We start from the raw sequence: 26,886 nt of genomic DNA, 5'->3' as shown, positions 1-26,886 counted from the left end.
AAAAAAGTCAGTCGTTTCACAAAGTAATAGCTGAATTGTATTTGTGGTATTTTGAATACGATTTACATAGAACTTTCAAATTCCAAACTTTGTGAAACAAAGTGTGTAAGAATATATATCAAAAAGTATATAAGAATATAGAATTCACACAACGCATCACCACCGTAGGATTAGTTTTGCTTCGTATGAATGGCTTAATGGTACAAACACATGAAAAAAAAAAAAAAAAACACATAGGGAAGAAGTAAGCAACAAGACAAAAGCAATTGGTAAACAAGAAAGTTCAAAGTCAACGCTTTTTTTTAGGGGTTCGACGTCACAAACACGCAAAGTAAACAGACTCATTTGCTTTGCTCTATCTTGGCCTTCCTCTTCTCGTTGACAAAGAAGACGAGCAAAGCCAAAACGGAGAAGACACTGAAGCAGACGGAGGCAATATCTAGGGTCTTGTGGCGACCACTGATAGCCTGAACGCTGAAGAGGCTGGTCGTCTTGGCTTCGTTCGTGCTTTGTCCAAAGGCAACTTCATGGTCGTGTTCATCAACTGCGTAGGCACGAACGAAGTAGGTTCCGGTGGGGATGTCACGCTCAAGGATCCAGTCAATAGATTGAGTGGTTTTGTCATAAGGCCTGGCCACGATCTTGTGTGGGCAGGTCTTGTCTTTGAAGAGCTCGTCATGGGTCTTGCGCCATGGTCGGTCAACTTGGCTAGGTGGAGCGTAGCATAGCTTTACTTTAATGGTTTTAAATTCAGCCTCCTTTTTAGACCCCGTCGAGCTTAGCTTCCATGTAATGCTTATCTTGTCTATTCCGGCATCCAAAACTAAAAACCACCACATATCCAATATTGATCAGCCTTGATGTAAATTAATATTCTTATAAATTAATGTCAGGTTATATCATTATTATTCACTTATTTCTAAGTAATTACAACTAATGTTTTCAACACTAATGATCATGAATGTCTTTTAGAAGAATTATACTTACCCACACCAGCTCCTTCTCGGCTTGGTTTAGTGGTGACCTCAAGTGAACCTTTCTCAAGCTCGGAGAAGAGCCTTTCTTTTTCTGCCCCATGGCTGGATTGGATCAGTGAGCATATGAGAAGTGAAGCGAAGAGGATCTTTTGGATCGCCATGGATATCCTTGAATCTGAATACCAAGATATTAAGGCTTATGAAGAAAAGAGGAATATGCCTCTGTGTTTTGCTGACTTTTATGTTTGATAAGAAAAGTGGGGTGCACATTTATGTCTTTATATAGTGATTTATGGTAATATCCTTGAATCAAATAATATCTTGGGGTTAGCATAAACAATTAATAAGGACAAAGTCAACGGTTTGGTCTGAGATTACCCTTTGGAAGACTTGGGAAGATTGTGTTCCCTCTCTGGCATAAGTGTCTGTGTTGTCTTCGTCCAGCTGAGATGGCTCCTAAACATGCCAAAGGATGAGATATGAGTTTTAGTTTTATAATTTAGCAACTGAATAATTCAGTTTCAGATTCCAAACAATTAAATATTCCTTGACACATCGCTATAAGATACTCTACATATTCTAATTGTATCCGCTTTTTTCTATGAATCCTTCAGAAAATATACTAATCGTTTAGAGAATGATTTTTCTTTCCAGAAATAGTGTATGGAATGAGCAAGACACTTTGGTTCAATTGAAACTTCTTTTTGTGACTAAAATATATCATAGATGAGGATTTTTACACCTCTACAATTCTGAATTATAGGTGTGTAATATATATCATAGATGAGGTTTTTTAACTACCAAAACCAAGATTAATCATATATGTGGATAACGTTTGCCGGAACTACCTGTTAGAAGATAACAAATTATGAAATATTCCAGACATACTCCAGGCAACATGTCCTACGTCCGTATATGGTAGTGAAAGGCTCTTAAAGCTGCAATACTATACATGCGCACCTTTTGCATTCTCTCGTACGACGGAGGAACATGCCCATTTCTGTAAGGCAAAGCGCACGCTCCTCTGACCAAAAGGATATCAGCTAAAAGTCAAATGAGATTACACCAAAACAATCACATCACATCTCATCATCTAAAAGCACTATTTAGTTTACATATTAGACTACGATCCGATCCGTTTGGACAACACAAAAAAATCTAGTATTGAGAGACCATCGTAGGGAAGGTGAAAATATTTACCCAAAAACAGGCAAACATGATCAGTATGTAAAAAAAACCTCAAATATGTCTAATTTAAGCCAATTTATTTTATTTTTTTTAAAGAAAAGAAAATAAAATAAACCAAGTTTGTGTTGACTGAGTGCCAATTTAGATACAAAAGTCAACTTCAGTGATCTATTAATCTGACATTACTATGTTTCTTTACTTCTCGAATTCACACCCCAATATCCCATATAATTCACACAGAAGCCTAATTCAGTCATCAAGAACTTTGACCATCAGCTAAGCCTGCCGACCATGCTCATCGACTTGTCTCAGTGTTACTTTAGCCAATAAGTAGCGACATAAAATATGATACTCAGGCCCTGATTGATAGGGTACTTTTAAGTTTTTAAAAATATTTAAAGCTTTGACAGCCACTTTTGTGCAATCAAACTTTTTTTCCTTTAATAACTAAATAATTTTAAAAGCATTTTTTATTTTCTTTTTTTTTACATTTAAAAGCTCTCCAAAAATATATATATATATCTATATATATATATATATATATATATATATATTTTACATATTTTATTTTTATAAATTAATTATTCTCATTTTTTTTATTTTAAGATTCATTTCAATAATAAATTTTATGTTTTCATCATCATCACTAATAATACTGTAAATGGATTTTTGACTGCTCATATGACTATTTAATAGGAAAAAAACATTCAAAACAATTAAAAAACACTATTAATATTTTTCAGAATAATCAATTAAAAATCAACCACCAAAAACAAAACAAAAATCAAAATATTGTTAGTGATATTTAATTTATCATTCGTTTTCAAACAGAATCACATATTTGATTGATGACTTATATTTTTCAGAATTTTAATTTATCATTAACAAAATTAAATTTTTCATTAAAGTACTATATGAATTAATTTCTGACATTATATATATATTCATTATTTTTATTTAATAATAATAATAAAAATAACAGTTATAGCTTTAAAAATTGTTGGTAAAGAATCAGATTTTAACAGTTAAAGTTTCTACAGTTAAATCATCTACAACCAAATTCTCTGAAGTTAAAATTTTAAAGTCAAAATCTCTACGACTACAACTACAAGTAACCGCCATTACCAATTAAGGTCTCAATTATCCAAAATCCTTGAGAGCTCACTTTTATTACTCATTTGTTTTTTTTTTTATAATTTTTTTATATTACTTATTTGTTTTAACTTCAATTAAATTACCTTTTTCATATAGTTTTAGTTCGCTTTCTTGGCATTTACCAATTTTGTTTTAGATTTAGTTTACATGACTAAATGATTTTAATTAGTTTCAAATTTATCTTTTCCCAAAAAATCCTTTAATAATTTAACGGAAACATCTTTAACAGCCAATCAAATTGAATTAAAAATATCATATCCAGTTGAATTGGGTTTTAATCATCATATTTCACCTCCCATCTCGTTTGATTTTTTTCTTTTCAAAAAATTAAATCATTACTTAAATGTAATTAAGATATTTTAAATTAATCAAAAAGAAAAGAGAACTATAAAATCTCGCAGACGGATTAAGATTGATGTTAGGACGACACATTTATTCAAGAGTTGATTCATCAAAACATGCAAAAATCTTTATTTGACACATGGAATGTTAATAGGACGACATGGTTCAGTTTAACTCCGTCAAATGTGCATTTTCATCTATATAAAAATAATAAATCACAAATATAATTGAAAAACCCTGTAATTAATCTGCCCACATATTTTCTTTTGTAAATGTAACGCAATTGCATAATTAATTAGCTCAACGCACATACTGTATTTGCAATTGCATTTTTATACAAAACACTCACAATTATAATGTAAATTGCCCATTTTTTTTTTTTTACAAGTATTATCTTTATTGATTGATCGAAGCAAGTTTACAAGCCCAAAATCAAAGTTCAAGAGATTACATCAAAGGAATAAGAAGATAACTCTTGCGCTTCTAACATGTCAATAACAAAAACACGTGGTGTAACCATGTTGCAAGAGAAGCGATAGAACTTTTCGTCATCCTTTACCGTTGAAAACTCCGATACCGGTGAACACTATTGACGCCGGAAAATGTGTGAAGCATCAATTTTTGGTTGTTTCTCACCGGAGACTGCAAAAACAGATAGAATGGATCCAAATACAGGGATTTCAACCCATCTAATTTTCCAAATCATTAAACAATGAAATCTGGTAAAATCAGAGAAAGGAAAGAAATTTGATTGATCCACCAAAGCTTGTTCGATCGAAGCTCCATATACATCTAGAAAACGGCTACAGGCAATCTAAATATGCTGGAAATACGTCTTCTTTTTATTACCTTTTTGTCATAATCATATATGATGATTTGTTGTAAACCACAGATCTTAAGAAACAAAACCGGCGTGAGAACATCCGGCAAAGCCCAAGTCACTCGGGACAGCTAACTATCAGACAACACCGGCAAGGAAGCGCCGACAACAAACACGGCAAGGAAGCGCCGATAGTAAACACGGCAAAGAAGCGCCGACAGCAAACACGGCAAGGAAGCGCCGTTACCAACACGGCAAGGAAGCGCTGTTACCAACACGGCAAGGAAGCGCTGTTACCAACACGGCAAGGAAGCGCCGTTACCAACACAGCAAGAAAGCGCCGTTACCAAACCGATCATTGTTGCTTTGTAAGCCAATCAATATCGGACGAGACATCGACGTTCTCCCTCTCTGAAATATTTTAGAGAGAGAAGAGAGAGAGAACACAGACCCCGTAAATTGCCCATTTATATAGTAGTATTTATTAAAAGTAGATTAACAGATATATGTAATTAAAGAAAAGATGAGAAGCCCCTTCAATTTATATGACGACTTTGTCACTCTGTCTCTGGCGACTCTCTATCTTCCAGTGCTCCAAAAATGGCGTATTCTAAGTCACTCATCTTTCTGTTACTCGTACCTCTTCTCTGTTACTATTATACACCGATAACGAAGAAGCTTCTTCCTCAGGTAACGGTTTATTGGATCTCATATGAAGTTATGTAAATGTTTCTTTGTATGGTTTCTGAGAAATTCAGAAAAGAAAATTGAGTTTTCTTAGGGTTTAATATATTTGCAAAAGGATATCACTTTGTAACGTTTTGTTTCTTCCCAAATTTAAAAAAAAAAACTTTACAATTACTCAGCTGCATCGTGTATAGATGTGGTTGTCTCTTGAAGTGAGATTTGGATCCATCTTTGTTTTTGATTTATTTTTTAAAAATATGTATGTCGAAGAAACTTATTTACTTATTAATGCTTTATTTAGACTGAGAATCCAGTGAAGCACGCAAGTGAAGCAGAAGGAGGAAACAATTATGAACTTCAGAAACAGGTTGGTTTGTAGCTTGAGTTGTGTATTATTTCATTCTTGTTTTTTGTTACCTCAATTCAGTTCTGCATTGGCAGATACTTGAACTACGACAAGAAGTGGAAATACAACGCAAGAGGAGTCTCGAAGTGGAAACTCGAGCTGAAATCGCGGATAAGAAAGTTGCGGAACTTAGCTCAAAGCTTGAAAATGTAAGGAACATGGTGTCTTTGGGATTGATGTATATATATATTCAAAAGTTTACTATTTTTTTTTTGCCTTGTGTTCAGATCGATGGGAAGTGGCTCTTGTCTAAGTTTGGTCTAGTCCCAAATAAAACTTTGGTAATTCTAAAACAAGGTGCATGACATCGATACAATCTTAGTGATTAATCTTTATAAGACCCTCTTTTTCAATGGTTTCAGGCATATATTATGACTCTATGGAATCAACATCTTAGCCAAACTCTTCAAAAGGTTAGTGTTGGACTCAGAATTAACCCTGGAAGTTTTTGGTTTCCGTTAAAAGAGAAGCTCTTTGTTTTTTATTCTGATTAACTTTAGAATTCACAGAAATGGATTCCAAGCATCAAAGATGCGTATGTGACATTAACCATTTATCTCGAGCCAAACGTTAAATACTTAACCGATGAGTCCATCAAGCTGTTCCATACGTGTAAGCAGGCTCTGACCCCACATCTCATCCAAGCATTCAACATTTCATACTACTATCTTGAGGTTAATATGTTTCCATCTTTATTCAATTCGTCTGCTTTCTTTTGACATTACATAAAACATTGTTGTGAGTCTTGTGACCATGCATTGTCTTGCTTTTCTAGGTAAGACAAGTTATGACCATAGGGAAACCACACTTGGAGAAAGTACAAGTTGCCTTGGAGGCATATCTCGAAAACGCAAGACATGGCTTCGAGAAGTGGGTTAACTCGACCAAAATCTTTGGGAAGACAAAATAAGGAAAAGCTTTGCAGCGGGTAGTATTTATTTATTTATTTAATAATTTCAAGACTGAGGGAACAAATTAAATTTCATTGCAATTTTCTAAAACATATTCATGGCATGCGTCTACTATGATCTTTAGTCAAAAATTTCGAAAACATAAATCATATTGATATGAACTTGTAATTAATTATATCATTTGATTTAGAAAAATGAACACCAATCAAGTACGATATTTCTTACCAAAAAAAAAAGAGAACTGAATATATTACAAGAGATTTTTTTTTTTTTTTTGAACGAACAAATGTTATTATCCATTAACCAAAGAGTAACATACGAGGGAAATATGATAGTTTAAAAGATAACATAGGGGCTTCCTAGAAATTAAAACATCAAAACAATAAAGGTAGATAGGGGCAACAGATATTAAAAGCTTGAGAGCTATGGATTAAAGGCTTGACAGCGTTCTGGAACCTGTGAGATCAAAGCATATCGATGCATTTTCCATGAGTAGGTCAAAGGAAGAGAGGATGACCACTGTCTTGAAACAAAGACTAATTAGCAAGGGAATAGCCAAGGCTGGAACTCTCGTAAGAGCTTTGCCAAGGGAGCGAGCAAGGTTGGTGTTTTTCTAAAAATCGGCCACTACAATGGTGGTTGCGATTCTGTGCTTGGATGAGGGTAGTTTGAGGAGGTTGCGGTAATCACTACTTCTTTGAGCAGAGGTCATAACGCCGCTAATCTTCAGGCTTGACTGAGAGAACTTCAAAAAGTTGATGAAAAGTCAAATGGAAACCATAATTAGTAGGCAAGGGAAAAAGAAGAGGTTGATGATGCAGAAGTAACCCCACTCCGTAGAGGTGGGATCATAATACCAATCTTCAACAAGCTATCTCCTTCTAGGAGGTCATCCTTAAGTGACTCTAGTAACATGTTCTTAACAGACTCTTGGACCAATTTAGCAACAGATGCTAGTTAAAGTTCACTAGTAGTATTCGGACAAGCGGTATCCTTAAGCTAAACAACGGTTGACTAGAAAGGGGAAGAATGGAATTCAGACTAAACCTAGTTACAAGTTGACACTGAAGCAATTGAGCTATTGGTAATATGTAGGATAAATGATCTGGGAGAGCAAGCAATAGAGATAAACCGATTGACAGGTCAAAGTCACTATCAAAGAGCAGCATTGCAAACTTCCAAACCAAGCTATTTAACTGACCTTGACACAAAGAAGATTCAACTACAACCGAAGTATCTAGGGATCTGCTACCGAGTGTAACTCGACTTGACCAAGCAGGATACAAAGATACTAACCGATTTGGCTTTTATATGAAATTAAAACCAGCGGGTCTAAGGCGTTTCCAGGTCAGGAATGACTTATAGTTTATCCACAGTAAACTATCTTCCAAGGTTCGAAAATAAGAGTGGGGAATAGACCTGGGACAGAGGGTTACTGAGAGAGAAGCAGACCAAGGAGGAAGGTTTCTTCGTCAAGCAAGTTCACTAGTGCCAGCGTCAAAACAGAGCTTCCGACCAGCTGCATCCAAGCAAAGCACTTGGTGAGAGGATCTGGATCCGAGGAGCAGAAAGATGTTAAAGTTGACGGCTTAAAGGGGCGGTGAGACAGACGGAATTTGGGTCTAGAGGGACACTGATGGATCTCTGGAGCAGTAACAAGGGGGTGGGAACTCGATGTGATAGATTCACCGAGGGGAGTAACCAGATGCGGAGGAGGAGAAGGTGGTTGAAGCTGACGCATGGGTGGAGATGAGATCTGGAATCTCAAAAGACCTCCGATAAAACTGAAAATAGAAGCGAATAGACTACAGGGGAAGAGGAGGCCACAGAGATGAAGAAACCAAGTCCCAGCGACACCGATCGGGCTCGGCGCCGCTAGGGGAGCAAATCTCGGTGGTTGTGCCAGAGACGAAAGGAGGCTAGGGCAAACTCTAATTATTTATATATTATAAGAGATTGTTAAAAGCATCTAACTATTTACAAAGCTTAGCCATTAAAGAGCTACTTCCATGAGAATTTTGAGGCAATAATGTGTTATTTGAAGCAAGAATACGTTGTGGAATCACATATATCAAAAGGATCCAACCTTAGAGGGATAGTTAAGTAGTAACTCGATGATATGTGTGAAGTTGGGCCACGCATTAGGATCCTCATTCCAACAAGATGTTACTATGTTGGCAAACTCCTCTGATAAGCTGCTGCATTAGGGAACATTCTGTAAAAGAAATATGTTAAAAAAAATGAGTATTCTTTTTGTTTTTTTAGAGGTTGGAATCTTGGTGTGACGACCAGTGCCGGTCTGGTGATGACAACCAGTGCCGGTCTGGTGATGGCAACCACTCTCCAAAAGGTTACAACTGCCATTCAGTCTGTGGGCTACATGAACGAGATTCTAACCTTCCATTAGAATCCTTGTTTGACAATTCACATTTAAACAATTTTTAATTTCATTTTGTCCTCAATTGGTGGAGTAGTACATGTACGCTACACATCTAGAATAGTTAATTACCATGATTTATTCGCCGATGGAAGATTTTGAGCCATACACACATCAAAGAAATACCTTTCTCTTATGCCTTTGTAAAGATTCATATTGCTACAAATATGGTAAAAGTTTTTAAATGTTTTATGAATTTATCCTAATTAGATTGGTTTTTTGTAAGTAACTTTGGAAAGATTACAACATTTCAATTTAGGACCCTATAGTAGTAATCATATTTGCTATGTTCGTCAATATGCACCACTTTTGATAGTGCATGAATAACAATTACCAAAGAAAAAAAGAATTGATGGAATTGTTTCCGACAAGACTAAAGAGACCAAAAATTATCTCAAGAAATTTACGGCTTAACTTAATATATTGTGGAACAATAATGACAGTGGATTGACAAAGAAAACCGCACATCCAATTGATTAATCACGAACAGCTGAAGAGAATACACTAGAAAATTTATTGTTAGCAAGCCAAAAATATATTTATATATAAACTCTTGTCTTTTTGAAACTCTTCATTGATTACTTTTTTAAACTCTTGTCTTTTATCTTTCATTTGATTGATTATCTGAAATCGTGTAACTTTTAACAAGTTTTGTTTCTTAATGTTCAGGAAACAAAATAAGTCATATTCTGGAGATAGTATGCCGCTTAAAGTAACTTAATTCTGACCTCTCGACATGCAAAAGTTAAAAGTCCGAATTGCTCGGTTTTGGACATACCATAAACCAAGATAGACCAAAATTCTATATCATACTTTTGGTGGATAACAAGGTTCTTGCGTGTAACTTATCTAACAACTTACTTGGTATACTATATCATACTTTAATTTTAAACTTACATTTAACTATCAATTTTTGGTTGAAGTTAGGCAGTCGAGAGAAGTCACGCGCATGGATCTCATTCGCGGTGATTTCTCTCTCAAAAACATTTTTCATCTGATCACAACCTCGTGCTCTGTCGGAGAGGTTTTCGGTTGATTCCGGTGACGATGAGGACCCCATGGCTCATAGTGCTTCATCTGTAAACCGTTGCATCAACTAGGTAAAGATTTCATATCAAAATCAAGGGAGAAGCTTTTGCAAGACACTGTCGGTGAGAGTTCCACTGCCGGTGTAGCGATGCAGAACAGAAGAAGGAAATTCACGGCGAGGAACGAGCAAGGATGGTGGTTAGATCTGAAGATTGGAGATTCTAGAGGTTTCGTTGCGCCGTTGTTCGATGGGGGAGGTCGTCTGCGGGAAGGCGGAGCTAAGCCACTGTTGAAGGTTTCCAGATGTACTGCCTACCGCTATTCTTCTTTCACGACTAAGCTTGGATCTCCTCGACAAAGACAAGCTCGTTTATCTTCTTCTTCCTCAACTATGGCTCTACGGTGGCGGGATCTCAACGGATCCTGGATCACCATCTCCGCTCGACTCGCGGCGGCTCCGACTGTTTTTTTCATTTAGAGATTAGGGTTTCTTGTAACCGGTTTATCTTGGTTAAGGAAACCGGGTCGGTTTTGTTTCTGCGGTTTTTGTCGGTTTTGTTTCTGCGGTTTTTGTCTGGTTTGTTGTATTCGGTTTGGGCCATAAGAGGATTGTAAGCCTAAATCCGGAAATAGCATATTGGACGCTTATTTATACAAAGAAACATACTTAGGTTCACTCCTAGAGTGAACCTTCTTGTTCACTTCTTCCTTTTCAACCAATCAGAATCTTCTATACATTATTTTATTTTAAAAAATAAATCAAATTAAATTAAAAAGTAAAACAGATTAAGAAAACAAAATTCTGTATAATTTTTTTTAAGGAAAGATAAATATTTGCTTGGTTTAGATTTACAATTAGAATGAAATGATGTATCGGTTTAGGTTTACAAATAAGGTGATTAAGGTTTAGATTTTACAATTAAAACGAATTTATATGTCGGTTTGAGTTTACAAATGAAGTGGTTAGGGTTTAGATTTTACAATTAAAACGAAATAATATGTCGGTTTGGGTTTACAAATGTAGTGGTTAGGATTTAGATTTTACAATTAAAACGAAATTATATGTCAGTTTGGGTTTATAAATGAAGTGGTTACGGTTTAGATTTTACAATTAAAACGAAATTATATGTCACAGGTTTGGGTTTACAAATAAGATGGTTAGGGTTAGATTTTACAACTAGAATGAAATTATATGTCGGTTTGGGTTACAAATGAGATAATTAGGGTTTAGATTTTATAGTTAGAATGAAATTATATATCGGTTTAAGTTTATAAATAAGCGATTTAAGTTTTTAATTTTATAATAATGTATACAGATTTTGTTTCTTTATTTTATAAGAAATATATTATGTCATGTCAGATTTTCATTGGCTAAAATAAGGAAAAGTGAACAAAAGGGTTTACCTTAGGGAGATATAATTATTCTTTTTCTTTTTGTCTAGGGAGATAGGATACAAGCCTCCATCAGATCGCAGTTAATATCAATATTTCAAGGGAAAGTACGTAGAAGAGGGAGAATGCTACATGATATAATGAACTATGAGATTTCAGATAATAGAGGGAGTTTATAGAGCCAGTTCTCACCCCTACAAGATAAACTTCATGTCCATGACGTATGTCAAGAAATGTGAAGATATTCCAAACTTGGAATTCCGTTTTAACTTTCTCCCATTCTCTGATATACAATCTCGGACTGACAATGACAATGTTTTCATTGTTATATTTTCTACCTCCATAAATATGTTTTTTTTCAACTTGAAACTTTATCTTCGTATATAATTTTTGCCTGAATTTTCCAGACATTATTGGCGAGATCATTGGAATTCTTCTTTCCACTACGATCTCCATCTTCCTCTTTTGCTTCGATTGATTGAGGTATCGCCTCTGCGCATTTGATTTTGTTTTTTTTTTCTGTTGGATCATGACTCGATTCCAATAATCTTCCCTAATTTCTGTGTTGTTTGGTTTATCTCGATTTTTGTTCTAGGGTTTCTATTCATCCGATGGAGCAAACTCTTTCTCCTTCAGGTTCAGGTATCTCGTATAATCACGATCGAGCTTAAGTCATATCCGATTGTTGTTTATCTCAGTTTTTTTAAGGCGATTGATTGATTGATTGATTTAGTTAGTTATGGTGGGTTTTCTTCCGCAGTTGATTCGAAGGATACGCATGGGCTTGTTGAATCCAATGCTTTAGATTCTCCCAGTCCCAGTGTTATCGATGTAATTCCCTTCCTTTTTATTTAGTAATTGAAGTTTGTGGTTCTTGGATATATTCTTCTAGTTGACTGGATTTATTGGTTTTTTTTAGCTAAGGAGCTTCAGAGATCTATTCCAACCGCATGGAATCAACGTAGTAGCATCACTGAGTTTGACAAAGAACAGTTCACCAACACAATGGCTCAGGTTTTGGAGAACCCTCAAATTCAGAAAATAATGGAGGTAAAATAGTAATCGATATTTGAAGGCTAATCTTGACCATTGAATCTCATGTTTGTTTTTTTTTTTTAATCAGTGTTAGAATCTGCAGATGTCTCTAAAGACTCTCGGAAACCCTGAAGCGTCCGACAAATTTGCTGAGCTTATGGACAACCAAAGAGAATACACTAGCTAAGTTCCCTAGGCAGGCCAAATAATATATATATATATATATATATATATATATGGGAGTAAAATTTGTACAAATCTTTTGATGTAACAATGAGTATATGTGATTACAAGTATCATCTCTATATTAGTAAAAGAGAAGTACAAATAGAATTCGGGTCGGGTCATAATAAAAAATTAACCCGAAATTAACACAATCGGATAACGGGTTGTTTATATCCGAAATCTCTAACTGGGTGATCCGAAATCTACAATAAATCATAAACATTAAACCTTAATTAAATATTAATCTTCAAAACAATTAAACAAATATCTTCAAAATAAATATGGTCGTTTTACGTTTCCTATAATTTAGGAATCATAATTACAATTATTGAGAGACGAAATAGTAATTCACTTTTACTCTCAAAGATATCCTATCTTAGCCAACTATATTTTCCCTAATCGTATGCATAATTTTAGTCAAATAAGGTCTTCTACAATTCGTTTCGGAAAATAAGGAATCGCTAAAACATATGATCTCATATCTTTACCAAATATATATCATCAAGTAAATGTTCCTTAATTTTAGTCAGCACAACTGGATTTTTAGTCCCGTAATTGATCTCCAAAACCTGTATCTAAAACTCAGTCCACTAAAATTCCGGAAATTTGATTACCGAATTAATTAGTGAATCAATTATGATAATGTATTATGAGAACATATTTTACCTATAAATACTCATTACTTATGCACATAAATCTCATACCTTCCAACAAAGTTTTTCAGCACATATCACTTAAGCTTACGAAATGGCTGCCAACTTAGCAATAACTGATCTTGCATCCATCAAGACCGTCCAGTATGGATAGTGGGAAAGAAGTGAAGAACATCGAAGATCCATTGCTTTCAGCTTGCTTTGATCTCAACAAATACTGTCCAGAAGCAAGAGCACTAACGTTTGAGGACATTCCATTGTACTTTACTTGGGATCCGAAAGAAAAATGCTTCATAAGAAGGAAAAGAACAAATGGGAATAGAAGGATTTCGTATATTCCAAGTAAGTTTGATGGAAATTTCTGTTTGAAACTCCTTTTACATTTTCTAAAACGACCAAAATGTGATGAAGATTTGAGGACTTATGATGGTGTCTTATATGACTCATACAAGGACATGTATGTCCAGGGGATTACTTCAAGAATGATTATTCTTAATGTTTCAGTACTTAATAAAGATGTCAAAATTTCTATGCTTTATCATGTTTAAGTTGTTTAGTATTTCCATTTGTGAAATGAAAATGATATTAATAAAGGATAAGTTTCTTTTCAAATTAAGTTTGGCAATCAATTTATCTAATTTCATATATGCAACAACCAATCTAACCTATCAATATCTTAATATTTAAAGTAGATGAGAATACTTACCATTATCAAATATGTTGGACAATGTCATCTCCAATCTAAGCTGTAGGGTTCCACGAAGATACCTGATATAATTACAGATGTTTAGTACAGTTCAGTAATATCATGTAAAAATTGCTTAAACACTCCTAATTATATAATCGGGAATATTAAATCTCACATTTGCAGTATTGTCTCTCCCTTTGTCCTTCCGTTTGATTACTATTCTTCACAATTGCACTGGAAAATTAGTACATATCAATCAGCACATACGAAACTAAAGCTAAGTATATATAGAATTTTATACCAACAAGTAAGATTGATGTTTTGTGAGAGAAGTTGAAAACTAGATAAAACGAATACTAACAATTAGTAAAAATCGTATAAAATTTAGCTAAATTCAAACTTGATAGAAGTGATAGTCGTTTAATAATTCCAGAACTAGATATCAACTTAACCAATTAACTAGAATTAGTTTACAAGATTAGTTAAACCCACCATATAATCTGCCGTTTATGATGTATGTGTCTTTGTCCATCTGTTTTTATAGATCTCCTTCACATATTCACAGAAAAATTGCAACATAACAATAAGACCATTACAAATTAAAGCAAAGGATACATATGAAATTTTCAGTGATTTATAACATCGACTACTATTTTTCTGATAGAATTGATAAAAATGGATAAAACCAATTATAATAATTACTCAAATTGCAAAAATAAAGCTAAATTCAAACCCATGAAGGTACTGATAGGGGTTTTATTTATCTTAATCATAATAAACTTACCCAATTAACTAAGATAGATAAGGAGATTTCTAAAACCCACAATTTAATCCGCCGTGTAAGAAAACAATCAACGGCAAATATATTTCTCCTTTCTCTTCGAGTTGAAGATTTAGTTGTTCTTCAGTACGACTGGGTCTCCAAAATTGTAGAACAGAACTGGACTGTGTGATGGAAATAATCGGGTTTCAATCAATTCTCTCCAAAAGGATTAGAGATGGTGAAATGATTCGAGAAGTTGAGACGGTGTAAAGCAGTCGATCAGTTCTTTTGGGGAGGGTGATCGGAAATTAATGTCTTTTCCAGGCTTTTTTTTTAATATTAAAAACCCCACGTATGAAGCCCGATTGTTTTTTGACGATTTCTAAATAACTATAAACCAAAACTTCGGCCCACCTGAGCCCAATAACAACATCAGTGCAATATATTGGTCCATTTTAAAAATATACATACTATATTATTATGTGGATGAATTGTATATTGTATCCCCCAAATGTTTTCTATATAAAATCATAAATAATACTAATATAGAGATACAACCATACAATACTAAACAGTTATTTAAAATGAACATGTATATAAAATTTTGTATATTGTATCCCCCAAATGTGTTCTATGTAAAATCATAAATAAGACTAATATAGAGATATAACCATACTATATACTAAACAGTTATTTAAAATGAATATGTATATAAAATTTTCCTCCGCGCTGTAGCGCGGGTCAGATCCTAGTAATGAATTAACTGAAGTATGTGATTATAATATTTTTGTTAAATTATCATCATCATTTTACATTCTGAATTCAAACTTTTTAAAATTTTTTTGTCTCATTTCTTTTATTCATATTAATTTTTGATTTTCCATTCCATCAATTTCAATGTTCGAAGGTATTGAAGTAATTCAACTACTGATGAGATATTCTCGCAAGATGGACTTTTTTTTTTTTTAATTTTTGTTTTTGTCAACACAACTTCATGTTAATCTTCATATCACGTGTAATTTAAACAGTAATGCTCTTTATGTTCAGTCAATTGGTGTATATGAGAGAAATCCTACTCACACGTTAAAAAAAAGTAGAATAATATGGAGATAATCCCTAAACTCTTTTACAGTACTTTATTTTAGAATTTTTTTAAAAAGATTAATGAACATTATAGATAGTCTTAGTTTAGATGAAATAATATGATTCTTAGTTTTAAATTTTAAAGTGGATCAAATTAGATATGGTTTAATCGATTACTCTTCTGTCCAAGTTTTCTTTTCATCAATTGTGTAATAATAAATCTATTTAAGACATCTTTTATTAGGATTTTTTTTTTTTTTTTTTTTTTTTTTTTTGTAATTTTGTCCTTCATTTCCAAAAATACATGTCAATTTTCAATTTCACAAATTTAAAAAGACATAACATTTCGTCATCACCGTCAAATTGTTAAACTTTGATATATTATATATCAAAGTGAAATTCTAGCGACGAGTAATTCAAGTCCACTTTTACAATTCTTAAAATTTAATGTATATTATTGTAATTTTTTTAAAGAAATGCAAATAAAATTATATTATGTATTATTTTTGATTTTGTATAATTGATTTGTATTTTTTTTTTTTTTTTTTTTGAAATGAAAGATAAAGTTACAAGAAATATAATTTGATGGTTGTATAATTGATTTGCATTTTAATTTGCTTTTAATTTGCTTCATAGTCTGTCTGAATCTGACCTACCCTTGGGAATTTGGGATTATTAGTTGTTCATGCCTTCATGGTAGCTTGTTAAACTTACTTTCCATTGATTTGCTTAACAAATCAGGGTCTGAAAACTTCTCTGGCATCTGGTGATAAACAAGATGAACAAGTCCCCGAGGGAAGAAAGCATCGCTGATTGTATTATGAAGCACACGACACATGCTTTGGCAAAGCCACATAACCTTCACTTGTTTTGCTAGCATTTGAGATATCAAACTTTGGTTTACCGTTTCAAAAGTTGACATCTTGTGATACTAATTGATGAGAAACCATTAAAACAATTAGAAAGAAGTGGAAAATAAAGAGTTGACTAATTTTAATCCTCTAGTCTTGATAAGAGAGGGAGATAGAAAAATACAAAAGGGTACATTGACTTAACAGAAGTACAAACTTTCTTATTCAGGAGCCTCTTTAAGATAACTTTTTCTTTACTTCTACTTTAAATTCATTACAATTACATAACTATTTTATTTATATAAATGAACTTTTTGCTAAATTCATATAGAGTTTATATGGGATGGGGAAGACGTTATTACATCAATAAATTTTGAGTGATGTCGTCTACCAAATCTTTGGTCCTAAACCACTCTCTCTGTAATAGAAACGTTAATAACATTGATTGAAGCAGAAAAACAAACCTTTTCGTTTGTCTTCACTTTTGGCCTTTGGAGTTTCCCCACATTCATCAAGCTTAGCCATCAAAGAGCTAGTTCCAGGAGAATCCGGTGGCAATAGTGTGTTCTTCGAAGCAAGAATCCGTTGTGGAATGGCGGATATCGGAGATCCAACCTTAGAGAGATAGTTAAGTAGCAACTCAATGATATGTGTGAAGTTGGGCCGAGCATTAGGATCCTCATTCCAACATGATGTTACAATATCCCCCAACTCTTCTGGTAAGCTCTCCGCGCTTGGTCTCACATTCTGTAGAAGACATATGTCAAAACAGAGAGAGTAATGTTTAGCTAAAAGAAGCAAAACAAGACAGTGTTACTGTTACACACTTTAAAGGCTGCTGCATATGCTGCTTGGAGATTCGACATTCCCTCAAAAGGCAATTTATTGTGTAAAAGCTCCCAAAGAACGATCGCAAAGCTATATGCGTCGACTTTATGGTTGTAATGCTTCTTCTCTCCCAACCGAAGTGTTACCGTGCTGTACAACTGTAATATCCCATCAAGATTGTCTTTAAGTAACCAAGAGAAGCATGATAAATTAACAAAATTTTCAATAATAAAGTACCTCAGGCGCCATCCATCGGTATGTTCCTGTCTCAGCAGTCATCATCTCAGTCAATGACTCTTCTCTTGCTAATCCAAAGTCTGCTAGTTTTACTGTTTTGTGGTCTGCAGTTAAAAGCAAGTTCTCTGCAAAACAGAACAAAAGATCCTCCTTTAACACCATCTTCTGAAAGTAAGGTCTCCACCAACAGTTAAAGATATAAATCTAATCCTAACCAGAAGAATATTAAAAGAACTTGAAGCGTGTGTGGTGTCAGACAATTAAAAAAGAAAGAAAGATTCTTTGTGATTGAGATCTGATGAGCATGTGGTTTCCATGAAACAAGGTGTTGTTTTGCAAATATTTTAAGCAGATCATTAAAGACAAAGAATGGTATTGTTTACCAGGTTTGAGATCACGGTGAATGATCCCATGGGAATGCAAGCATTCCATACCACGAGCAATATCAAGAGCAAAACCGATGGCCACACGGGTCTCCAAACACGCAGGTCTCAAGTTTAACAGATATTTACGCAGTGTACCGCCTTGAAGAAGTTCAGTAACTATCACCATTACAGGCTCCTTGCAAGCACCAATGAACTGTGATTCAGAGAACAAATGACTCATGTTAAACCCTTCAGCCCATTACTGATAAAAACTAAAGCAGCAGCCATAGATCTCAAAAGAAGAAAACAGAACCTTGACTAAATTCTTGTGTTGAACTCGTGAGAGCATTTCTACTTCTCTTAGGAATCTTGAATCCCTCTTTGCAATCTCTTCTGGTGTTTCTCCTCTGTGAACTATCTTTATAGCAACTGTCTGATTCTTGTATCTGTTTACAGATCGTACCAACCAAAAACAGTAGAGATCCATTACTAAAAAACACAACTTTTGAATAGCCAATTATCCAATTTCAACAATTTAACTACACAAATCTAGAGAGATGAGTCTTAACCAAACAAGCATTATGCTCATACCCATATAGAACAAACACTAAACTTCACTTACCCACAAATCAAACTCCAAACTTTCCTAATAATCTCATCAGCTAAGAGTGAAACTAAATCAAATCCAGAAAGTGAGGAAGAAGAAGAAAGGAGCTTACTTTCCCTCATAGACTTTGGCATGAGCTCCTTCACCAATCTTTGGTCCAACAAAGAGAAGCTGAGGATCAATTTGCCATTTGTGTTCCATTCTGAATCCAGTTCAATAATCCATATACACAGATTACTTCAAACCTTAAATCAGGGCACAAAGCAGCCACATTTTTTTTTTACTGATCTCTCTCTCTGTAATCTGAAACACCAAAAAAGACTTGTCCTTTCTTGTTTGGTTTATCACTTTCTTGATTTGTTGTATCTCTGAAGATTTGAGTTGAGAGCTCAGAAGAGAAGAGATAAGTAAAGAGCTATAACATGGCCTTTGATGAGGCAAAAGCAAGTATCCTCACATGTCCGTGAATTAAGCACAAGTCTTAGAGAGAGAAGAAGGCGACACCAGGCAAGCTCTCCCCCAACTAATAATATATATATATATATATATAAGTGTTTTTTTATATATAATATATTAATAAATTGAGAAAACTCAATGGATAAGAGAAGAATCTTTACAAAACAAAGAGAGGAGCAGAGCAAGAATCAGTTGTGGATCTGTGTTAGTAGAACAACAGTGAATCGCTTTGGTTGGTTGGGTTTTGTAGTAAGGAACTTGAGGGGGATTTCATTTGTTGAGTTTTGGAGTTTTGTTTAGTTTTTTTTCATGGTGGCAGTAGCAGAGCCATTGTCTTGATGTGGTGAGAAAGAGAGAGATAGTTAGTTATGAATATGGAGTGGTGTGAGTATAGTAATGAATGGAAACAATTAATTTTGTTTCTCAAAGTATCATCAACAGCGTTATTTTTGGAAATATTTTACTCTACTAATTACTAAATATATTTACTTATGAATTACTAATTACTAAACATTTCAAATTCCATATACTAATTACTAAATATATTTACTTAGCAAACTTAAATATTTCATCCAAAGAATAAAGTTTTAACTGATATTAAAGGCATCATATTTTTCAATTATAAAATTAATAATATAGATAGATATTATTCTTTGTGAATATGGAGTGGTGAGTATAATAATGAATGGAAACAATTAATTTTGTTTCTCAAAATATCATCAAGAGCGTTATTTTTGGAAATATTTTACCTCTACTAATTACTAAATATATTTACTTATGAATTACTAATTACTAAACATTTCAAATTCCATATACTAATTACTAAATATATTTACTTAGCAAACTTAAATATTTCATCCAAAGAATAAAGTTTTAACTGATATTAAAGGCATTATATTTTTCAATTATAAAATTAACAACATAAGCATATATTGAATTCATTTTAACATCAAACAATTCTTTCATACATTATAAAATTTTAAATTGAAACCACATATATATATATTTAAATATGCTTAAACTTATGAATTATGTAAATGCTACTTTATTTGTATATATAATAAAATCATAAAGTATTCAAAATTTAGTTTATGAGTATATTATATACTAGGCTGTGTTATTACCATATTTTTAATTTAAAACATTTTAACACACCTACCAAATTTAGTTTTTATATCTCAAAATTTGGCTAATGTTCACAAATTGGCTGATTATATGTTTATTGGATACAATTTTCAGAACGACAGTTTTTTTTTTCGTGTTTACATATATCACATTTAGTTTTATTTTTAATAATTATAAATGAATATTCTTAAACCCAGCAAGGAAAAAACGAAAAAGCTATGTTCTAACATGACAATCAAAGTCGAGGGGAAGTGTCAGTAGTTACAACACAACCTCTGCGATTGATTCTACCGGAATTCAATTTCACTAAGTCGTGTTACTTTGTGTAATAAGGTTTGAGTATGAATCGGGTCTTCTCGATTCAATAACGATAAAAAAAAAAAGAACAAAGACCAAAACTAGGTTTAGCCAACAAAAAAAATCTGGCGGCTGATGAGAGAAATTCTATGTTTTATCACTAATAATGTTTTCTTACATCCTAAAATATTTTATTGTTAAAATACGCTCTTTATCACCACTTGTTAAATGTATCTGTGAAAATATTAAACAAATTTTTGTCTCTTTATTTTCATTTTAACGTAGTTTTTTTCACCACTAAAATTTGTAGTGACAGTTTGTTTAACCACTAAAACTGTTTACTCAAAAAATATTTTGGATGAAAAACTGAGAAAAAAAGATCTACATGATTGCAATGAGTTTATGACCAACCAAATAAAATTTGAGAAATTAAAAGACAGTTAGAAAAATAAAAAATTATAACCACGATGATATATGAGTCTTAGATAATTTATAGATATAAAATATAAACTAAATTAAAAATTCTAAAAATACTTAAAGATAATAAATTTAAAGTATCTATTTTAAAAGGAATAAATAAAGATCTTAAAAATCTTTAACAGAAAAATAAAACTAAAAACTCAAAATAATATATAAAATATTATTTTAAAATATCACGAATTTCTAATAAGAAAATCAAATTTAACTAAATAATATAACTAAAATCTAAAAATACTACAACATAATTAAATTAAAATATTAAAAAGAAGGAATGAAAAAATATTGATAGTACGTAGATTCATCATCCAAAATAGTATAAGACAAATTAAATGAAAGTCTTTACCATCATCTAAGTTGCGAAGTTGTAATGTGGGAACCATGTATTTTGGATATGTTAGACAATGAACATCAATGAAAATTTTTAAATAATACGATGTCTATTATAGATGTTAAAATAGTGAGATAGGTGGAAGTAGTAGAATATATATGTGTAGCAGTATATAAATATTTTACTTACACATTGATTTAGTTTGTTTATCCATATATGAAGCATAGTTAAATCCAGCATTATATGAGGTTCATCTGCAAGTGTCTTTTCGATCATAGCAATCTGATCAGCACTCATGATACTCCGTTTTCTTTTGTTAGTAAGGTTTTCTGATCTTGCATGGTTTGTATTTGTTTTTTTTGTTGTTCATGATTTGCTAGAGTACTTAAGGTTTTGATTTGATATAGGATACCACTTAATATACATCTTTATATAATAAGATATATGCTCTATTTCCTGACGGTGATAGGTAAATATTTCCTCTTATTTTTTTTTAGATTAGTTTTTTTTTTGTTTGGTAAATATTTTTTCAACTTTTTTCTTAGGTTTGACTTTTTTTTAGCAATTAGCTTAGACATGTGTCAAAATTTAAGATCGTTAATTTGACATATGTCTTGATCATGTTAAACAATAATCTGGACACGTGTCGACATCTTATCGATACAACTGACATGTGTCATGATCTCTAATGAGTAACTTTGACATCAAACTTTATATAATCTATATAATAATAACAAACTGAATAAATGCGACCAACAGTTGTGTTTTTTCAATCGTACCTTTTGGATATTTTCTAAAAAGTCATGATGGATCATTAAAATGGTTATTTATGAAAAGTTACAACTGTTCACTGTAAAGTTGTGTTGATTGGAACATTCATATCTTTTGAAATCTATATATATTTGTCTGTTTGAACTGTTTTCATTTTTTTTGCCATGACACAAAATCAACTAAAATTTCAATCTCAACGGTTTATTCATTTTTCTAAATTATTTTCTAGCATTCATTCTTTTAAAAATCAAGAAATTCCTCTAATTATTGATTTAACAAAAGATTTTTGGAATAATGAATCTATCTCGAATAAATACCACCAAAAGTTGTAGTTTTTCAATCGTACTTTTGGATAATTTTCCAAAACAATCTGTAGAAAATTTAAATTGTCTGTTTTACACAAAGTTGCGATTGTTCATTGTAACAGTTTTTTTTGTAAAGTTGCAACTATTCAGTGTAGAGTTGTGTCTATTCGAATATTCATATCTTTTGAAATCTATATATTTGTCTTTTTGAACTGTTTTTTTTTTGCCATGACACAAATATTATAAAATTTTAATTTCAACGGTTTTTACAGCTCTCTAAATTATTCTCTAGCATTCATTCTTTTAAAAGTAAGAAATCCCTCTAATTCTTGATTTAACAAAAAAATTTTGGAATGATGAATCTAATTTACAACTTTTAGTTATTTTTATATATAAAAAATTAATGAAAGTACTTATATATAATAGCAATCCGAATAAATGCCACCAAAAGTTGTGTTTTTCAATTGTACTTTTTGGATAATTTTCCAAAACAATCTGCAGAAAATTTAAATTGTGTGTTTTACACAAAATTGTGATTGTTCATTGTAACAGTTTTTTTTAAAGTTGCAACTGTTCAATGTAGAGTTGTGTCTATTCGAATATTCATATCTTCTGAAATCTATATATATTTGTCTGTTTGAACTGTTTTCATTTTTTTGCCATGACACCAAATAATATAAAATTTCAATCTCAACGGTTTTTACAGCTCTCTAAATTATTTTCTAGCATTCATTCTTTTAAAAGTAAAGAGATTCCTCCAATTCTTGATTTAACAAAAGATTTTTGGAATGATGAATCTAATTTACAACTTTTAGTTAATTTTATACCTAGAGTCTTTTTTCAAGAGTTAGAATGAGTATATAATGAGCTTTTGGATTTGACTTTTGAATATGGTAATAAAGATGTCTTCTATTTAAAAGCAGTTTATATGAGTTTGTAAGTATAATCAAGTGCAGACACAACAATTGCGATTTTTCGTAGTACCTTTTCGTAAAAAACGTTTTTTATTTGTTTTTTTTCTAAATTCAAACGGTTGTATATGTTCATTGTAGAGTTGTGTCTTTTCACTATATTTTATTTATATTGTTTGATCACAACTTTTCGTTCTAATAGGTGTGTCTATTTAAATAGTCATGTTTTTTGAACTCTCTTTATATTTATCTCTTCATCACTAACTAACAAGTTCGTTGAAATAAATTTTCCATTTTATGTTGAGTCTAGATAATTGAATATATTCTATAATCAAACTAAAATTTTAGAAATGATTATAGCAATAGAGAAATTTTATACAACTTAATATTGAATTTACAGTTGTGTCTATTTATCTTAACTTTCCGTTAAAACAATATTTTAATATTTAAAAATAATAATAACAATCTGAATAAATGAAAAAAACAGTTGCGACTTTTCGTAGTATTTTTTTGTAAAAAAATTGGTTTTATTTGTTCTTTTTAAAAAACTCAAACAGTTGTATTTGTTCATTGTTGAGTTGTGTATTTTATTCATATTTTTTCATCACAACTTTTCGTTCTAATAGGTGTGTCTATTTAAATAGTCATATCTTTTGAACTCTTTATATATTTGTCTCTTCATCAATAACTAACAAATCATTTTTCGCTGAAACAAATTTTTCATTTTATGTTAAATCTAAATAATTTGAATATTATTTTTTTATTTTTATATCTAATATTCAATGTTATTCTATCATCTAACTAAAATTTTAGAAATGATTATAGTAATATAGAAATTTAATAAAACTTAATATAAAATTTACAGTTGCGTCTATTTATCGTAACTTTTTGTTAAAAACTATTTTAATATATAAAATTTATTTTATTTTTTTCTTTAGAGTTGTGTATTTTAATTTTAATTTTCCGTTGATATTGTTTCACTCATTATTAAATATATTTTTAATTATAGTTATTTAAGAAAAAATTACATTACTTATTTTAACCTTTAGTTCAATATTTTCAGTAAGGATTACTTGGTCATAATGATTTTTTTTTTAATTGTAACTATTTACCATAATTCTTCAAAAAAAATATCTTCTATTTATAATACTTTAAACAATATGTTTTGCAAAGTTGCGTCTATTCTACATAATATTTTTTGTTATAAGTTTTCATTTTGATGATTGTGTTTTTATTAACAGTTTATGTATTCAAACTATTTTATTACATTCAAATAATTTCATAATGTATAATTTTAAATTTTAAATTTTAAATTTAAATTATTTTTGTTCTGAAATACTTCTCCGCGATATTGCGGGGATTCTGAGTCCTAGTAATATATATGGTTAAAATGAAAATAAAGTATATTTAGACATTTTTCTTGGATAGTAGCCTTTATTTTCCAATTCTCCCAGATTTTGTTCTTTTTCATTCTTAAATCTTTTGTAGCCGTTTATGTAAAGGCATGTCTTTCCTTATGTTGGACTAGTAGAACTGTTCTAAAATGTCCGACTTATGTAGTGAAAGTGTGTTGTTTAGTCAATTGTATATGCCACCATCATCTAAATGGATATTTGTCTCGACAATTTTTTGAAAACTATAACTGAGGGATTTTTGTTTGTAAGTGTGTTTTAGGCATAGATTTGATTTTCCTTAGTGTTTTATTCCTTTTTTTTAGCGCCAAACTTATTTTAATTTGTAGGAGAGATATCAACTGTCAAAAAATTCTTTATCAAAAAAAAAAAATGTCAAAAAATTCATAAGATCATTTTGTGTTTTATACATCGTTTATGGTTTTACTTCCTTAATTTATTTTTCTAAGATCGGATTTGAGATCGAAATCTCGTTTTCCAAAAATATAAAATAAGTATTTTTCAAAAGAAAATTAGAAGGATTAAAATTGTTCTGTAACCTATATAAGTATATTTATTTTATAAATATAATAGAATTTAATGAACATTTTAATCACACAAATATATATATATATATATATATATATATATATATATATATATTAAAATTAAAATCTTGATTTCCGTATAAATAAATACAAAAGGGAAGATCATTCACAAAAAGATTTTGTTTGTTATATACAAAATGGGATATGTAAAAAAAAATACTCTCTAACAACGAAGAACCAACCATCAAGAGACTAACCGCGAGGATCTGCCTCTCTAAACAGAACCCTGAACAAGCACATCGCCACATCCGCGGTGATTGTTTTCCCTCTCCGTGCCAGAACACGTCGCCGTGTACCCGAGAAAGCCAACAGAACAAGCACCGTTATCCACGCGACCATGGTGGCTCGGGCCGCCGCGACCAACATAAGAAGTGACAAGGCTGCAGCGAGAAAGAAGGCGGTAAACTGAAGGAGTTGGTATGAGAGCTGATTGGTGGTGGCTGATTTCGCGGTGGAGATTGTGTAGAATGAAGTGACGAAGAAGAGGAGACATGAGAGAGTAACGGTGGTTGTTGCTCTGCTTTTGCAAAGATCCATAGCTAGTCTTGTTGAATGTGAAGTCAAAAGTGGTTGTTTAATTTTTTTATGCTAACAACAACGCTTAAATGGAATTAATAGGATAATTAATTAATTGAGTATAATGTTTCATTGGAATGCATGTGAAGGCACATGGGGGAGGTTGAGTTTTATGGGTTGTGTTATGGAAATGATTCATGAAGGTGGTTTGAAGTAGGAGACACATAAAGGCATTGGGTGTCTATTTTGGATTTAAAAATATAAGAAAAAAAGGATGGGTGAAGACAATGAACAGACAGACACATGGGAATGGTGCAAGTAAGGATTCCTTATCTCGGGGCAAAAACTGAGGAGCAGTGTATGTTCGGCTGCTGATCAGTTTTGGGGTGTGTTGCTGAGGCAGCATTCGAGGTCTAAAGATTGGCTCTAAAAAAATATTTAAGATTATAAGAGAACAGTTTTCAATTTTCTTTTTGGATTATCGGAATAATCTCGAACCGAAGCTATCCTAATTTCCAAGAGATGTGGAAAAATTCAAGCATTTTTTAGAGATAGACAAATAGGAATTTGCAGACATGACTTATGCAAGAATTGATAGAGAATGTAATTTCAGAGATAAATTTTATATTTTAAAAATATAGATTGTTATTCTATTGCTAAATACCCCTACATTATTTTCAAATAACAAATAGTATTCAATATATATTTCTATTTTACTTATTACTTTATTTAAAAATACTATTCATTCAATAATGGTTGAATAACATGTTACATCAATGAATTTAAATTTGTTCTTCAAATAATCGTTTCAGTATAAATATAACATACGATTCTATTTGCTATTATTGAATTCCATAAAATCACTTTAGTTAATCTATGTCAAACTCTTGGTCTACTATTCTAGAAAAAATGCAATAATAAAAGCTTTCCCGGTCAGTTCAACTCCAATAATCATTGACCACAATTAATTGAACCGACGGTTATTATTTCAATAATTTTTGAAAATTTAATAAAGGTTT

The 26,886-nt window shown here is 31.8% G+C and overlaps 4 protein-coding genes and 2 long non-coding RNA genes across 6 annotated transcripts; 1 reads left to right on the top strand and 5 right to left on the bottom strand.

Annotated features, from left to right (window-relative positions):
- Window positions 1–143: 143 nt before the first annotated feature.
- On the bottom strand, window positions 144–1,288 carry LOC104724848 (high-affinity nitrate transporter 3.1). Its single transcript, XM_010443404.3, has 2 exons — window positions 988–1,288; window positions 144–823 (listed from the first exon to the last, which is right to left on the bottom strand). The coding sequence occupies exons 1-2, from the start codon at window positions 1,136–1,138 to the stop codon at window positions 342–344; spliced, it is 633 nt and encodes a 210-aa protein (XP_010441706.2). The 5' UTR covers window positions 1,139–1,288; the 3' UTR covers window positions 144–341.
- Window positions 1,289–4,032: 2,744 nt separating this feature from the next.
- Window positions 4,033–4,643, bottom strand: LOC147948812 (uncharacterized). Its single transcript, XR_015580417.1, has 2 exons — window positions 4,512–4,643; window positions 4,033–4,304 (listed from the first exon to the last, which is right to left on the bottom strand). It is a non-coding gene; the product is annotated as an uncharacterized LOC147948812 (long non-coding RNA).
- Window positions 4,555–6,597, top strand: LOC104724828 (uncharacterized). Its single transcript, XM_010443388.2, has 7 exons — window positions 4,555–5,172; window positions 5,471–5,536; window positions 5,611–5,724; window positions 5,803–5,856; window positions 5,938–5,988; window positions 6,085–6,249; window positions 6,351–6,597. Exons 1-7 carry the CDS (start codon window positions 5,083–5,085, stop codon window positions 6,483–6,485), a joined length of 675 nt encoding a protein of 224 aa, XP_010441690.1. The 5' UTR covers window positions 4,555–5,082; the 3' UTR covers window positions 6,486–6,597.
- A 6,747-nt stretch (window positions 6,598–13,344) lies between these two features.
- Window positions 13,345–14,869, bottom strand: LOC109127359 (uncharacterized). Its single transcript, XR_002033995.2, has 5 exons — window positions 14,730–14,869; window positions 14,438–14,494; window positions 14,121–14,179; window positions 13,964–14,025; window positions 13,345–13,474 (listed from the first exon to the last, which is right to left on the bottom strand). It is a non-coding gene; the product is annotated as an uncharacterized LOC109127359 (long non-coding RNA).
- Window positions 14,870–16,878: 2,009 nt separating this feature from the next.
- Window positions 16,879–19,525, bottom strand: LOC104724818 (serine/threonine-protein kinase STY13). Its single transcript, XM_087485403.1, has 7 exons — window positions 19,297–19,525; window positions 18,792–19,202; window positions 18,386–18,518; window positions 18,091–18,286; window positions 17,708–17,832; window positions 17,470–17,628; window positions 16,879–17,389 (listed from the first exon to the last, which is right to left on the bottom strand). The coding sequence occupies exons 2-7, from the start codon at window positions 18,878–18,880 to the stop codon at window positions 17,075–17,077; spliced, it is 1,017 nt and encodes a 338-aa protein (XP_087341529.1). The 5' UTR covers window positions 18,881–19,202; window positions 19,297–19,525; the 3' UTR covers window positions 16,879–17,074.
- Window positions 19,526–25,403: 5,878 nt separating this feature from the next.
- LOC104724807 (uncharacterized) lies at window positions 25,404–26,035 on the bottom strand. Its single transcript, XM_010443359.3, has one exon. The coding sequence runs from the start codon at window positions 25,886–25,888 to the stop codon at window positions 25,544–25,546; it is 345 nt and encodes a 114-aa protein (XP_010441661.1). The 5' UTR covers window positions 25,889–26,035; the 3' UTR covers window positions 25,404–25,543.
- Window positions 26,036–26,886: the final 851 nt, after the last annotated feature.

The sequence above is a fragment of the Camelina sativa genome, chromosome 2, assembly GCF_030686135.1.
Source record: "Camelina sativa cultivar CO46 ecotype springtype chromosome 2, ASM3068613v1".
Lineage (NCBI taxonomy): Eukaryota > Viridiplantae > Streptophyta > Magnoliopsida > Brassicales > Brassicaceae > Camelina > Camelina sativa.
Note: the sequence above shows the minus strand (reverse complement) of the source record. Positions and strands in the feature narration are given on the sequence as shown.